Here is a 16,666-nt window from a genome sequence, read left to right as displayed (position 1 = left end):
TGAAAAGCTACTAAATTATAATGCTGATGCTAAAACAACGCTTCTTCAAACATCAATGTGGTTTAAAAATACTCCAGTTCATATGGACAGTGTGGCCGATGGTAATTAAGGATTTAAACAACGTTTTATTCTCACTACTTTAAGTCAGTCATTTGAATTATTGGGTTTTATTCATGCTGATATATTTAATCAGGAGAATTTTTTACTGAATTGTGTGCAACTGCGTATTAAACTAATTCAAGCTAAGCCTACATTTTGTCTAATGGGTGACGCAGATGCTGATGGAAAGGTTGTAATTACAGATGCAACATTGCTTGTGAAAAAGGTTGATGTATCACCAGCAGTTAAAATAGCACAAAATAAAGAATTACAAAATCCTAAATTTAGAATAAAATATTCTCTAACAAAAGTGCAGATCAAGACAGAAACTTTACCACAAAGAATTATGGATAGTACACTTCCAGATCTGTTTTCAGGCATAGTGCCTAAATGTATTATTATTGGTTTTGTTACTAATGCTGCTTTCAATGGTACTTATCAAACAAATCCATTCCATTTTCAACATTTTAGTATGTTGCTTTTTACACTGTATGTTCATGGAACGCCTGTACCATCCAAAGCACAACAACATGATTTTGATAATAAGCTATATATACAAGCATATTCTACGTTATTTACAGGTTCAGGTATTTATTATTCTAATCAAGGTAATGATATTTGACTTGCCGAATATCCTAATTGTCATACTCTACTGGTGATTGATTTAACTCCCGATTCTAGCGCTAGTGCTGCATTTCATACTAGTCCACAACGGCAAGGAAGTGTACGTTTAGAGGTTCATTTTCAAGTAGCACTGCCATCTCCTGTAACAGCAATTATTTATGGTGAATTCCCTTCAGAATTAGAAATTGATTTCCAGAGAAGAATTTATATTAATTAATTTTTTAAAAAATGTTAAATACAATTTAACTTAATGAGGCACTACAGCATAATTTGCCAAAAGATCATTTTATTTGTGTGTATGCTGCAGATGAGCAACCGCTGTTTATTCATACATTTCCAGCCGGCATAGTTATAAACACTGGTTCTAGTGATAAGCCTGGAGAACATTGGGTTGCTGTTTATATATCTAATATGTGTGTGGGAGAGTATTTGGATAGCTATGGTATACCTCCCTATATACAACATCATATAAGGTCTTTAAAACGAAACTGTCTGTATTATACATGGAATAATAGACGTATTCAAGGTGATTTATCTCAATTTTGTGGACATTACTGTTTTCTATATCTAGCATGTCGCGCATCTGGTTATTCACTACGCGATTTCTTAAACAAATTCTCACTCACCGCTATTGATGCTAATGATATTATGCTTTATTCATTTATGAGAGTATAATGATGATGATGGTCGCTTGCCTGAGATTAAGTTCTGTGTAAACCAGACTTGTTAAATTGTGTTATTTTCTTAAAACACTGGTTGTAAAAATCCTTTTAACACCGCCATTGCCGGCTCCAAGCCCTGGATGAGAACTACAAAATGGAATGACGCATTAACAGTATCGACATCGTTTACCACCGATTAGACTATTTTGAGTACAAAAGGGAATATTAATCTTCTATTGGTAATTTGACACACGCTATGGCACGCTATCTACCTGCGTACATAATGCGACATATAACACATTATTGACTAGAGTAATGATACGTATTACTATGCTAATTTTCATGCAGATTAAAATATTTTGTAAAAAAAGTAGTAAACCTTCAACCATTTTTGACAAAAAGAAATACAGCATACCAGGTTCAATCAGTTCACATTTCTTAGTGTTTTTTCATTACATAACCTTTTTTGTGGATTGATGATACACTTGTTTCATCAAACATTAACAGCATATTCTGTCTTAGTTGCAGCCTGATTAACCATTTTTGAAATCAAAATTTCGAAATTAAGTAGGCCCCGTTATATGATCCATAACGGGGCTCGCAATATACCTATGGCACACTTCGGACGTTTGTGGATACCTAGGTACAAACATAATCTAAGGCCGGCCACACATTCGCCAGAGGCAAGACAGCCATACCAAGATAGAGGGAGGCAGGAAAAATGAAGAGAAAGAAGCATGGGTATCTCAACCACAACGTCGAATGGGCCTATGTCTAGCACGTTCTAGAGTGAATATGTGATACGTGGTGTTGTTCTTGCATCGCTCGTATTATTGTGCCTCGGTTCGGCTGTCCCGTCCTCTAGTCAATGTGCGGTCAGCCTAAGAGCTAAACAAAGGCTGACGCTACTGGCATCAAATCTGTAAGTCCGTGGACTGATTTTGACTTCTCGTTTTCCTAGTCATATAAAGCGAATATAGGGGAGGTACCTTCAACTAGTAAAGAGCACTTTCGTTCTAATTTCTTATTCAAATAAATTCAGAGAGAATACGAACAATCGGATTCTTTGATCAATATACACTGTATGAATATCTGGAGATCAGATATTAGTTTACCATCACTTAATTGAATTTATAAGAACAGTAGGTAACTTATTGGATTCAGATACAACAGTTACAGAAGAACGTTTAATTCTTTAAAAATGTTATTTCCTTTACATAAAACCATGAGGTAAAAATTGTAGTTTGGTGAATTAATCGCTGCTTCTTTCGTAATAATAGTAATAATGTGTGTTGCTAAACTGGAACGTTGATTCAATGCCTTACCACAATCTTGGCATTTGTGAGGTTATTCTCGTGTGTGGATTGACATGTGTGTAGCCAAACTTGAACGTCGATTAAATGCCTTATCACACTCTAGGCATTTGAGAGTTTTTTTCTCCTGTGTGGATTAACATGTGTTTAACCAAATTTGAACGAAGACTAAATGCCTTACGACACTCTACGCATATGAGAGCTTTTTCTCCTGTGTGGATTAACATGTGTGTAGCCAAATTTGAACGTCGATTAAAAGCCTTACCACACTCTTGGCATAAGTGAGGTTTTTCTTCGGTGTGGATTAACATGTGTCTAACCAAATCTGAGCGTCGACTAAATGCCTTATCACACTCTAGGCATCTGTGACGCTTTTCTCCTGTGTGGATTAACATGTGTGTTGCTAAAATGGAACGTTGATTAAATGCCTTACCACACTCTTGGCATGTATTTGGTTTATCTCCTGTGTGGATTAACATGTGTGTAGCCAAATGTGAACGACGATTAAATGCCTTACCACACTCATGACATGTGTGAGGTTTTTCTTTGGTGTGGATTAACATGTGTCTAACCAAATTTGAACGTTGACTAAATTTCTTACCACACTCTTGACATGTGTTTGCTTTATCTTCTGTGTGGATTAGCATGTGTTTAAGCAAATTTGAGCGTCCACTAAATGCCTTATCACACTCTAGGCATATGTGAGGCTTTTCTCCTGTGTGGATTAACATGTGTGTTGCTAAAATGGAACGTTGATTAAATGCCTTACCACACTCTTGGCATGTGTTTGGTTTATCTCCTGTGTGGATTAACATGTGTGTAGCCAAACTCGAACGTTGATTAAATGCCTTGCCACACTCTTGGCATGTGTGAGGTTTTTCTCCGGTGTGGATTAACATGTGTCTAACCAAATTTGAACGTCGATTAAATGCCTTACCACACTCTTGACATGTATGAGGTTTCTCTCCTGTGTGGATTAACATGTGTGTAGCCAAACTTGAACGTTGATTAAATGCCTCGCCACACTCTTGGCACGTGTTTGGTTTATCTCCTGTGTGGATTAACATGTGTGTAGCCAAATGTGAACGTCGGTTAAATGCCTTACCACACTCTTGACATGTACGAGATTTCTCTCCTGTGTGGATCAACATATGTGTTGCCAAACTTGACCGTCGTTTCAATACCTTAACACAGTCTTCGCATGTATGTAACTTTGCTCCTGTATGAATTAACATATGCCTAGCCAAACTTGAACATACACTAAATTCCCCTCCACATACTCTGCAAATGTGGGATTTCTCATCCGTATGAACTAACCTACCGCTTGACAAAGTTGAAGTTGGACTAAAGCGTTTATCACTCTTTTGAGACGTATTACGCTCTTTACTTGCCTGTGTCAGCATATCTCGTGACAAACGTGATAGATGAAAATCTTTTCCAAACTGCATCGAAGTATGAGATTCCTCATCTGAATGAGAAATGGCTTCCTTTAATGTAATAAACTTATTGTCTTCTCCGTGCAAAGATAATACGTTATCGCCCCTGTAACAAATTCAACAAACAAGGAAATGTGAGTGGAGATAATGATTAAGTAGCAAAAAAAAAATGATCGTTCGCTATCTTTCATGATAAAATTACGCTTAATTTGTTTTATTGCATGAAATATTGTAGATTTATGAAATGGAGTACCACAGAAAAGTCTCCATATCTCTGTATTCTCAAAATAAGAGCCTGTAGTTTGTTTCATTATATCAAATTGAACAATCATTTATATCGTGGCGGCCATAAGTCTTTGACAAGGCAATGGCGGCTGATTTGAAACGCATGCACAGTATGAGAATTAAATCCGTCTCATCTGTAGTTACATGTGGAGAAAAAAAAAAAACTTGCGAACCAAAGGTTTAAGAACAACTGAATTTATCAATATAAACTCTTCCGAAAATCATTCACTTATATCATCATAAAAGGTCTGCCAGAGAAACTTAACGTAACCAAACTAAAGACGAATCATTTACAGGGTAGTGATCGTGGTTCAGGGGTCTACGCGCTTGACCAGTAATCTGGAGGTTCTTCGATCAAATACACGTCAAGCATTTTTTTTATTTTATTTTATTTTTTATTTTTATTTATTTTTTTTATTTTTTTTTTTTTTTTTTTTGCTTAAGAAATTTTGATGGTGATTGATCGGCGATAACACACGCTTTATTACATTCAAATATCTGAATACTCTTTTGTTACAACACTGGAACCATCAAATTTTCAGGAATAATACTAGTGATAAGAATAATTATCTCGAAGAATATTTAAAAATTAAAAACTTATTATCGCTCAGGTCATACCATTAATAGCAGAAACGTGATATTAGGCATATAGAAAATATTTCGGCTTTGTGTAATCTTGCCCACGAAAAGATGAATTTCTTATCTCGATTCTAAAACAAACCAAACAAAATCGGGATGAGACTTAACATTTTCATTCGAGACGGGACAAGGCTAACACGGACTATCATCATGATTTGAAGATGAGAATCGAGAGGAGACAAAAAGTATCGTAAACATTTCTCGTCTTACCTCCATTCTCGAAATAGTGTATGCCACTCTTTAAGTAACAACTGCTCTGTAGTCTGAACCTTATGCATCATTTTGTTACTTTGTATTTCAGATGTTACTGAATTGTGGTCTTTGTAAATATTTTTGTAGCAAACCTTTCATAATTACATCTGCAAACTCCACAAGTTAGTTTATTATAAGCATAAGTGGTCAATTATATTCTGTTATTTTTATTACACTTATTGTCCTGAAAACTCTCAATAGAATATTTTCTACACAAAATATTAGCGGAAAACTTACGTTTAAATTTGAGTAACTGGAGAGCCACAGTTGGAGTAGGTCATTGAGTCAGTCGATCGTGGGTCAACAGCACGCGACCCACTGCGACCCACCACCACCATGACCCACTACGAACCACCACTCACCATGACCCACAAGTATGTATCTTCTGCACACGAAACTACAGGTATGACAGAATTAATTCTCATATTCTGCATTTGCTTTAAAGAGTAGCAACAAGGAGCGTAACAGATTGGGTGTAGCGCGTAGCGGCAGGTTGTAAAGGTAGTAGGGAGTTGGAGAGGGGTAGGTTCCGAAGAATCCAGGAGGGGACAAGCGTTTTGTTGTGATCAAATCATATAAAATGTGCCTACCTTTCCCTGCGATAGTGTAAAATTTTTCTTTCTACAGAATGTAATCGTGTGATTGTAACGTTATAATTAAAATAACGAATTTTTGTCACATTAAATCAGTTCGAATACTATGATAAGTCACCACAATCAAGCACTCTCCATTTATAGGTATATTTGCAATAACTAGTGATTGCATAACTTTCAAATTAGACGCATCGCATTCACAACTGCTTTTTATTCTGTAATCTCCATTAATAGCTACCAGTTGCCATAGGAAACCGAAGCAAAAAAATCTAATGGTATTACTGTAACCACAATTACAGATTATCTATCTAAAATCCACATATCTTCTATATATTTTTTCTTCTTTTTAACAACAGATGGTGCAATTTTAAGTAGCACCTTTGCCCAAAATAAGTACAAAAAATGGAAGTAATTCACAAATATGCAATATCGCTGCATCATCTTAATTGGCATGTCATGAAATCAGGAATACAGAAGAGAAAAGTTTCAGACTATGTGATTTCAGTGATGTACTTAACAAAATCATTCAGTGTGTGACTAATCGGTTTTCGAAACACGAAAATGTTTACTGCGAATTTGTGTGTTTCGATCCAAGGCGGAATTCTGATTTAAAAGACGAACTACCCTCAAATGTAATGAACAAAATCTGTGGCATAGATAAAGGGAAACCAATCGAAGAACTCAAATTGTATGCAGATATTTAGTCCAAGTCATTGCAAGGAGATGTGAGTGAATATGATATTGGATATATAAGTAGTGAGTATGAAGAGGAAGCATGGTGAGGCAATATTGAAGCAGGGATGTAGGAAATCAAAGTAAGCTTGCAAGTCTTGCCTCACGTGTGCGTTCAAAATCATATATGAATATCACATGTACGCCTTAATTATACATTCCTCTTTAAAATGTACAAGTTCCACCTTAGTATCACTCTTACACAATTAAAAAAAAAAAAAAAAGTAAACAAGTGTTTTTGAAAATCATTATTATTAAATAAAGATTAAGGGCGAACCTCGGGCAAGGCAATCTTGAATCGTTTATGTTAATACAGTATGAAAGGGATATACTAAATATATCTATCTAAAATCAACATATCTTCTGTATATTTTTCTTCTTCTTTTTAACAACAGATTGTGCAATTTTAAGTAGCACCTTTGCCGAAACTAGGTACAAAAAAGTGGAAGTAATTCATAATGTACACCTTATATTATACATTCCTATTTAAAATGTACAAGTTCCCCCTTAGTATCCCTCTTTCACAAGTAAAAAAAAAAAAAAAAAAAAAAAAAAAAAACTAAACGAGCGTTTTTGAAACTCAATATTATTAAATAAAGATTAAGGGCGAACTTCGGGCAAGACAACCTTGAATCGTTTGTTAATACAGTATGAAAGGGATATACTAAATAAAGTGAATAAAGATGTCTTAATTAATAAACTCTGTCATGATAATGCAGAATTGAAAAGATTTCTGATATAAGGTAACAATGTCCTTGCTTCTTGTCACGTAACCAGATCAAAGTAATAACAGTTAAATGCTATATATATATATATATATATATATGATGCACTGCCACATTATATGTATATATAGTTGCAGTGCATTAATAGTAACCAAGCTGTCGGAAACCAAAGTGAATTATCATAACTCCATTTTCGACCTGTCAAAAAGTATGAGTAAAAAGCAGGATGTCAAAAACCACAAGAAAGGTAGATTGGCACACTGTTACATCACCTTTTCATGTGAGTTTATCCACCACTGTTTCCAAAAGTGATAATTTATCACAAATTATGAGAAACTACAAAGTTTAATCTGGTTACTGATAGTTCGAAAATTCATACAGTTCAATGTTTTCAGAAAGCTCAATTGAGGTCCCATAATAAAAGGGATCTAAGTTATACATGACGTTTCCAATAACGTTTATTTATATTCGGAAAACTACTCTCCGGAACACAATATGCAAACTAAGAGAACCACATCGCACTGCACTCGAGGGTCTGCCAATGAGTGAATTGCGTCGTGGTTCTCCTCCCAACTTATATATTTCACTATGGAGAGTCAATTTCCTAGGCATACATATACCTACTTCAAAAGTCAGTTCCCTTGACCTCCAAGGTCCTCAACTTATCTTTGATGTAGATGTTTTATTGAATGTAACGGAATAAAATTATGTGGTTTCGAAACTTATAATTTTGAGCATTTAAACGGTCTGAGAGGATAGTTTGTAATAATACTCCACACACAACTGTTGATCAGCTTTAAAACGACACCCAAGCCTGTATCCTATGTGGTTTGAGCCATCAGCCAGTGCTAATAGAACAAACGTCAATTTTAATGGAAATGTAAAATCTAACTTTAATTTTTAAGACTTCACTCGTGAAGTTATTTTTTCTATATGAAATAGCTCAGCGTTTACAGCTTCAAGTGCAAAAATATGGACCTGTACAAAAAGGCAGTATGAAAAATGGTAAATGCTATCAATATACACAAGAACTGACAAAATGATAGAAAACTCATATCTTGGTGGTATTCAATCGAAAATAGTGTGAAAAAAATTGAAAATTGACCGAAGGGGAAAATTAATGAAAGCGAAGAATACGTCGAAACACAAAATACATTGAAAAACTGATACACAAGTAAACTATAAACCATTAGCTCCATAACCTTTTCGTCAGTCTTGATTCCTGGTATTCTCACGTTCCTGCACTTTCGATTGGATCATAGAATATATTCCCCGTGTAAGAAATATAATAAAAGTGGACAATAGTTTTTCTTAAAACAGTTTCTATATTTCTCTTATAAAACCTTGGATTCATAGCCATCATCGTGCTTTCCTAATTTGAACCTGGATTCGAGAATGAAATGCAGCTTAGACGATGTAGTTTTCTATGCTACTAAGAAATTTTGTTCAAAAGGCGGGATGTACTTCATAATATCGTATTTGCGATAATATTCTTAATCTGGACTGTACAGGACTAATTTATTAATAGATAAATAATGCTTCGCTGGCATTTTATGAGTACATCTCATTAACCCACAATGAAATTTGATTTAACATCACTCTGAAATGAATTTAAATAATAATGACGATGTCAGCCTACAGGAGTTCTATATAGAAGAACGAAAATCCTTTATAAAATACCCCTTTCAAAAGTACAACGAGAACATTATCTGATAAAATGCTGCTGCCCCATAACAAAAATTGAACTAACGTTACTTACAAATCGATTTGTGGTCACAATGACCACCCCTTTAAGGGAAATCCAAAAAGAAGAAACCAATGTCGGGCACATTTTTTAAAGATATTAAGATTATATTTTGTCAAAAAGGGTATTTCGCATAGTTATTTTGTAATGATAAATCTATTCTTAATCTTCTATTCCAAAGCTTTTCTTAAATAAAAAATAAAAAATCCTGCGGGACTTGTATCTGTGGCCATTTACACTTCTGTCTAAAATCTAGAAGCAGAGTAAAAAAAATTTATTTCACTCACCTAATAAGAAAGACGTGATCTCAAATTACATCCTCTGCTGTTAGAAGGAAAATAAATGCCAATAGCTGTTAAAGTTCGAAACATGTTTCAAAGAGATGGTTGGGATTTTTTTTTTTTTATGTTTTGGACCTGGGATATTCTTACATTTCTCTATTCTCAAATAAGATCTATATTCATTTCACTCGCCTAAAACAAATGAAACGATCCCAAATTATACCATCCGCAGAGTAGGAGCCGTTCTGATCACCAAGTTTGAAAAATGTTCAAGGCTACGATCAAAATTTATCTTATTGTTTGTCAGTACGGACATTCCTTCTTCATTAAAAGAAATACTCACGAGTTACTTGCCTCTTCTACTAGGAATATCAGGATGTTAAATATATAATTCTACGATAGGCTCAGAGCAGAGCAAAAAAAAAAAAAAAAAATTCAATTGGAAAACGCTTGAAATAGAACGAACTGAAACTTTCTTTGTAGTTTCCAGCTAGGGATATTCATACAAACTTCTAAATTGTAGAAACCACAAACTCCTAATTTTATACACTTGACCACTAAAAATGAAAAAAAAAAAAATATATATATATATTCCGTAAAGTTGGTTGTAGAATAGTTGCAAGTAAAAGGTACAAATCCGGAACAAGTTAGGAAAATATTTCCAATCCTTATTCTTGAAATATTATCAAACTTGTGGTTGGTAATAACAGTTTTTCCGCTTCTCAACACAAAGGATGTAATTTGAAATTGTTTTATCCGTAATAACTGAGGGAAACACATTTGTTGCTATATGATACAATATAAAAGATACAAGTATGACCGTACATAACAGAAACTAAAATTAAAATAATCCATTTCTTCTATCCTTTACCTATTCTAAATTTTGACCTTCATTTACGCGCTCTCAGGAACTGAGATGGAAGTGTTTCACTTCAGATCACGTTATCGCTATCCGATGAGTCAAATAATTAGTTATTTTCTACCATCTGGGAAAGGATGAGAATATCCTAGGTAAGAGCTATAAAAATATGCCGAATCGTTTTATTTGCAACATGTTTTGAATTTGGATCTAAAATGGTGTGCGTTCAGCTTTTCACCATAGGGGTTATAATTTGAAATCACACCATTTAAAAGACAAGTGAAATGACTTAAAATTTTCGAGTATCTTACAGAACGAATGGGACTAGATATGAATCACAATCAATTTCTTACTTTTTTATTTATTTGAGACGTGTTTCCAACTGTAGTGGTTATTGATGCCACTTTCGATTTCAAGTGGTGAATGTTTTAATAAATGTTATAAATATTTTTATACATCATTCGAATCATTATGCATTGTCTTCCATTACTCAATATGTTATGATTATTAATATATATTTTTCAGTTATATCTTTTGTGTGCTATGTTAAATAAATGCTACACAATACGAATTTTTTGCGCAGTATTTAGGTAAAAATTCTTATTATAATACTGTACAAATTTGTATTTTACGAGGTGCCAAAAGAAATAGCACTAGCTTCAGGAAAGAAATGCATATACAAAGAATTCTGAAATAAGAAATTGATGAGAATGAATAAAAACAGCAACATTCTTGCGACTGCAATGCCTATTCCCGGTATATTTGCCATTCCTTATCATAATTGTAATAATAACTATTATTAACAAAAATAAACAAAATAAATACAAATGTGCAAACACCTACTGCGCCAGAAGACTATGGATTCGATACTGATAGCGACCCTGATTGATCATTTTCTCATCTCTACCCTTCCTAATATTTTGGGGTCTTTCACATCTATAGTATCCTTCTCCATAATGTTAGTCAGAAGTGCATATTAACTTGCTGTTATAAATTAGTATACGAATCGAGCTTCATTCTCCTAACGTGATGACAGAGAGAGAGAAAGAGTAAATTAATAACATCTTCTTAGCACTTCCTTTTCCCTAGTTTAGGTAAAAAAAATAATGATATAGAAACTAATGTTTATTCAAAACTATAACGTCTAGAATAAAACTACTTTGAAGTACCATAAGACGGGGTTACTTTAAACATTGGGCGTTACTTTGCACAAAGTTTGAAAAGAGTTTCACAGTTTTCTGTTGGGAAAACCGTGAACAGTAAAGAGGAAGTTTCAATTGCCACCATAATATAGAACATGTAACTGTATTTTGGCTATAGTGTTGGCGGTTAAATTCAGTTCCAATTACCGGGAAAGTTTGTTCTTTAGACGTATTGAAAGCCGTCACAGTAAAGGCTGTTAAAATTTGAATGATATCATCTATAAGAATTTCCGTCAAAGTTAAATTAGTTTCGTAAAATACTACCATGTATAGTGAGACTTCGAGTGAGTGAGTAGTTGATATTGAAATGTGTATCGCTCTAAAGTCATATAAAAACGTAAAACTCAGAGAAAGCATTTCAGCTCTACTCGCGGTTACTTTGCACCGGTCCAAAATAACGCTTAGATAGGAAATTATTACTACTGGAGCCACCTGTGTTTTAAATTTAGGTAAATTTCCTATTTAGGTAGATGCCGGAAGGAATTTCTTGTTAGAAAACATATTATGCACAGTGGAGTATCCAGAAAAGTAGTTTGACAGGGCCTGCACTCAATTTTTTTTTTTTTTTTTTTTTTTTTTTTTTTAGAAATCACTAAACTTTTAGGAGTGGGCTTCAAGCTTGTACACGTAAGAATCACTAACAATAGATTTTTAAACAAATTTTACTTTCACTCAAACAGTGACTGCAACAGATTAATGTTATCCGGTTACCGGAGCAGTTTAGGTATCATTGCTAAATTGTTCCCGGAACCGGATCAGATGAATCGGTTACAATTACTTTCCGAGTCAACGTAATGTACAATGTTAAGATTTATGCTATAAGAACAAGGACCAAAATGTTACTAAAGACTATTCCTAATTAATCCAGGAGAAGCACTATCAATATTGATATCTAAATGGGGGCTACCGCTCCCCAACCCCCACTCAATTTCCATAAGACATTCCCAAAAAACATTATTTAGTGAAACCACTACTCTAAAGCTAAGGTAATAAGGAAGAATTAAAAAAAAAAAACTGATCACCAATTATAAATCAGTTTAGCATGACGAGGAAAAATAAATTACATCTCACCAACATAATGGAACGACCAGCAGCAAAACAAATACTTTGCCAAATACTCAAATCGAAAAAAAAAAATCAAGAATAAAGTAATATCAATCAAAAAACTAAAGCGCTCACCGTTTCGCCATACCAGAACAATCATGAATAAAGAACTCATAATTGCTGCTTGACGAAGAAATAAGATAGCAAGAACACTCGCGCAATACTCAAGTTCACATTACTAAAAATGTTCCTTTAAGCACAGACGTCAATTTCTTAAAGCGAGAAAACTTGTTATTATTACAAACAAAAATAACCAAGAAACGCCCACTTTTACCATACGTCGGAAATATCTTCAGCCTTCGACCAGAACCACAACAGATTTTCTCTATCTCAATTAAACTACACAGTGCTCCAAAACGATATGAGTTAATATCCGAATCTAATACAAACATATTTAAAAACGAGAAGTTCAAATTCTTCGTATTAAATTCATCAAACGGTTTCACAATCGCATTTGCTAACTCGATCGTCGCCATGAAACCAAAATTCAAGTACGCGCTCACCGCATTTTACACATACAAGGAGACATAACATGTGACGTCACAGTAACAAACTACCATATGACTGTACAGAGACAACTAGTGAGAAAAATATTAACTACCAACAATCTTTCAAAAAAGACGTCAAACAAAAGGCACGAACAGTTCCAACAAATGACTCAGGCAGAAACAGTTTCAGCAAGTGACTGAACCGATTAAATTTACTGTTTGAGCCTAATTAAGGACTAGCCTTTTTTTTAAACAAAAAGAATCATGCATTTGTGGATTGGCTTCAGCCTGAAAGTTAGAAACCCCGTAAATCTTAAACTGATTACGGTTCGAATGATATTCTTGGACAACAGGAATAACCAAATCAAATCAGTTCACGAGGATCACTTTTTCTGTTCGAGACTTGGCACTTTCGTGGGGCATATGCTAAACTATTAGAATGTGGTTCCTGAGTCGGTGCCAGAAATACATAATTTTCTTTATAAATATCGGTAATTCAAACTAAGTACTGATACCCGTACCATCATTCTAATATCAATATTAATAAAATTCATGTAGTTTTATGTAGAAAGTAAAACGTATAAATACTGAAGGGAAAACATTGCACAGAAACGTATATTCAACATACTTTTGTGTATGTTGTGCAAAGTAACCCTACCTATGAAACGTTTCACATTTCAATTTCAATAATTACATCGAAGTCCCATTATGCACACTAGTATTCTACGAAACTAACTAAACTTTGACGGAAATTCTTTTAAAATTTGTCGGTCTTTATAGTGACTGCTTTCCGTACCAGTACAAGAACAAACCCTCCCGGTAATTAGAACTGATGGTAAACCCCAACTTTATAGCCAAAATACAGTTACATGTTTTATCTTACAGAGTAGTTGAAGCTTCCTGTTTACAGTTCATGGTTTTACCGACAGAGGACTGTGAAACTCTTTACATATTTTGTGGGAAGTAATGCCCAATGTGCAAAGTAACCACATGTTACGGTAGCTAGTAACCACTAAGCGAAATGAAGTGTCAAAATTGAATGTGGCAATTCATGACACGGAACTATAAAAATGTTTGGGAACGAAGGAATCCATATAATTAAGAAATTACTTCCCTAATGTATTGTGTTACTTTGGAACACAAATATACAAGCAAATAAAGCATTTCAGGATGTTACCTATAAAGTACTTAGGAACGTAGAAGAACACATTCAACACGTAAGACATGTAAGTTTATCCTAAATACAGTATTTTTAGCTATTCCCGTTTACCAACATTCTTCGTAATGCCCTAATCTGCATAGCAATCTTATTTTTAACGGCCATCTAGCACATGCTGGTTAGCGTTGTTTGTACAATAATTCATATATCATGTACGTTCACTAAGCCCCTAAAGTTATCCTATATTGAGAAATCGAGGTTCATACCCTAAAAATGATTCCTGGGGATGTAAAAAATCGACTTCCTTGAAAGAAATGACTGCAGCTATGAAATGGATTGATGTATGGACCTCTACAATTAATGAACATACATTGTTGGTTAAAATATTCTTTATCTTCTATTTTGCTAATGTCCTTCGAAGCCCTCCAAAAAAATTAGGCTAGACCCATTTGAGCTAAATCCTAAGTAAAATCACAAACGTCCATAACTTTTGTTCCAATATAATACATTCCACGTTTAAATTTGGAAAATTTTAGGATAAATACAATTCTCGCGATTTGTTATTTTACGGAAGTCTCTATATAAATAAAACAATATCGTCGAGCCCATATTTTAAATATGTGCAACGATTAGTGAGAAATGTGTAATCGATAGGCCTAATACAGAAATAATTATTTTATCAAGATATGAACTACGGTACATACGATTTGAATGAGTGGTATCAATCTTACTAATATTTTTATTTGGTATACAGCTAGTCTATGTGTGCCATGCTATTTCCAAATTGTACGTTAATAACTTACGTTCGAGATATATCCCATACCTAAATATTTCTCGGGGAGTATTGCTTTTAACCCATGTAACCGTATTTTCAATCTGAGCCAATTAGTATATGAAAAAATGAACATTACCTTTCCGCTTGAACTGAATTTAAACTTTTTGTTGCTAATTTTTGGGAGTCGTCAGAGTACGACGCGCAAGCCTTTTGAACCACTATTTTTCTTAGAGTTTCTGTATTACTTTCGAAAGCAGTCCCTTCTTCTACTACAAATTCTGATTTCACACTATCAACGTTTAGTTTCACATTCAAAGAACACATATCTGTATCCTTGTCCATTGCTTCCTCTCCTTCCGTGGTAGATAATATTAACTCTTTGTTGTCAGTCATCAGTTCGTATGTGCACCCTTTCCCTTCGAGTGGATCTTCCTGAGATAAGTCATAAGGAATTTCTTCTTTGCACATCAATTCCAACTTAACAGACGCCTCAACAGCCATTGTAAATTGAAATATAATAAGAATTTAACACTGTTCTTATACTTCCCTTATATTTTATGTTGCCAGTGTTAACCCCAGTTTTATGTCGTGGGGTCTCACAGACCCCAAGGAATCATACGGCTCGATTATTTCCTTATTTTGATAGTTAAAACACAGTGCGTTTCTGACATCTTCAGAAATTCAATTTTATAGTATATTTTATGACTAGAACAAATTTTCTTTCGCCTAAGTCATAATTATCTGACTTACTTGTAAACAACCCTGCTTTTTCTGTCGTGGGGTCTGTGTGACCCCAACTGGGAGTCAGTTTGCTAATGGTTATGAAGAAATTTTAAAATATATTACTGAGACTTTCTGACAATTAACCTAATGTAAAATGATTTCAAAATAGTTCGTACTTGTTTGTTGATGGCAATGGCGGATCTAGCCAGGGCTGGGTGGCCCAGGCCTCTTCAAATCTTTGAACGTCAAAAACAATTGAAGCTACTATATATATATATATATATATATATATATATATATATATATATATATATATATATATATATATATATATATATATATATATAATTAAAATGGTTTGTGTAAACTCATGACATACCTATCATAGAGTGGAATGTGGTTCCCCCTCCCAATTTTACCCTTTAGATCCGTCACTGGTTGATGGTGCTAAGGGACTGTCTGTTGCAAGGGGAAAGTACTAGGAAGAGCCAATTTATAAATTTGTGATTTTAACTTTTCTTAAACTCTAATAATCACATAATGTTTCCAATTAAGGCTGATGGGAGAACGTTTGTCTTCTTTCAGCGTATTTATGTGTGTTAGCTTACCACCAAGTCGACCAAGTGGCCGTACCTCAGTTAGGCAAGTGAGATATCTTCACCGCTAAATCCAAGGTATATTCATTTGTAGGTAGCACAGTCCTACCCTCTACATTATCACTGGAAAATTGGGGAGTGACGTAACTTTGTGTGACTCGGAAAATTATCATTGACAATCTAGAAGATGGGACTGTGTTATCCACAAATGAATATACCTTGCATCCACTGGTGAAGTTATTTGATCGAATTAGGAATACAGGCATCCAGAATTTGATGCATGCAAAGTAAACAGAAAGTGTGGACGTGTATAACAGAACTTAGTTGAACGCAATTCCTTCTGATCTGAGAAGAAAAAGTTAAGAATTTCTTCAT

General features: G+C 34.3%; 1 protein-coding gene across 1 annotated transcript; it reads right to left on the bottom strand.

The window, feature by feature from the left end:
• Nucleotides 1–2,558: 2,558 nt before the first annotated feature.
• Nucleotides 2,559–15,818, bottom strand: LOC145674602 (uncharacterized). Its single transcript, XM_081744820.1, has 2 exons — nucleotides 15,109–15,818; nucleotides 2,559–4,240 (listed from the first exon to the last, which is right to left on the bottom strand). The coding sequence occupies exons 1-2, from the start codon at nucleotides 15,471–15,473 to the stop codon at nucleotides 2,794–2,796; spliced, it is 1,812 nt and encodes a 603-aa protein (XP_081600946.1). The 5' UTR covers nucleotides 15,474–15,818; the 3' UTR covers nucleotides 2,559–2,793.
• Between the last annotated feature and the right edge of the window lie 848 nt (nucleotides 15,819–16,666).

The sequence above is a fragment of the Thermobia domestica genome, chromosome 17 (genome assembly GCF_964235325.1).
Source record: "Thermobia domestica chromosome 17, izTheDome1.hap1.1, whole genome shotgun sequence".
Classification (NCBI taxonomy): Eukaryota; Metazoa; Arthropoda; class Insecta; order Zygentoma; family Lepismatidae; genus Thermobia; species Thermobia domestica.
Note: the sequence above shows the minus strand (reverse complement) of the source record. Positions and strands in the feature narration are given on the sequence as shown.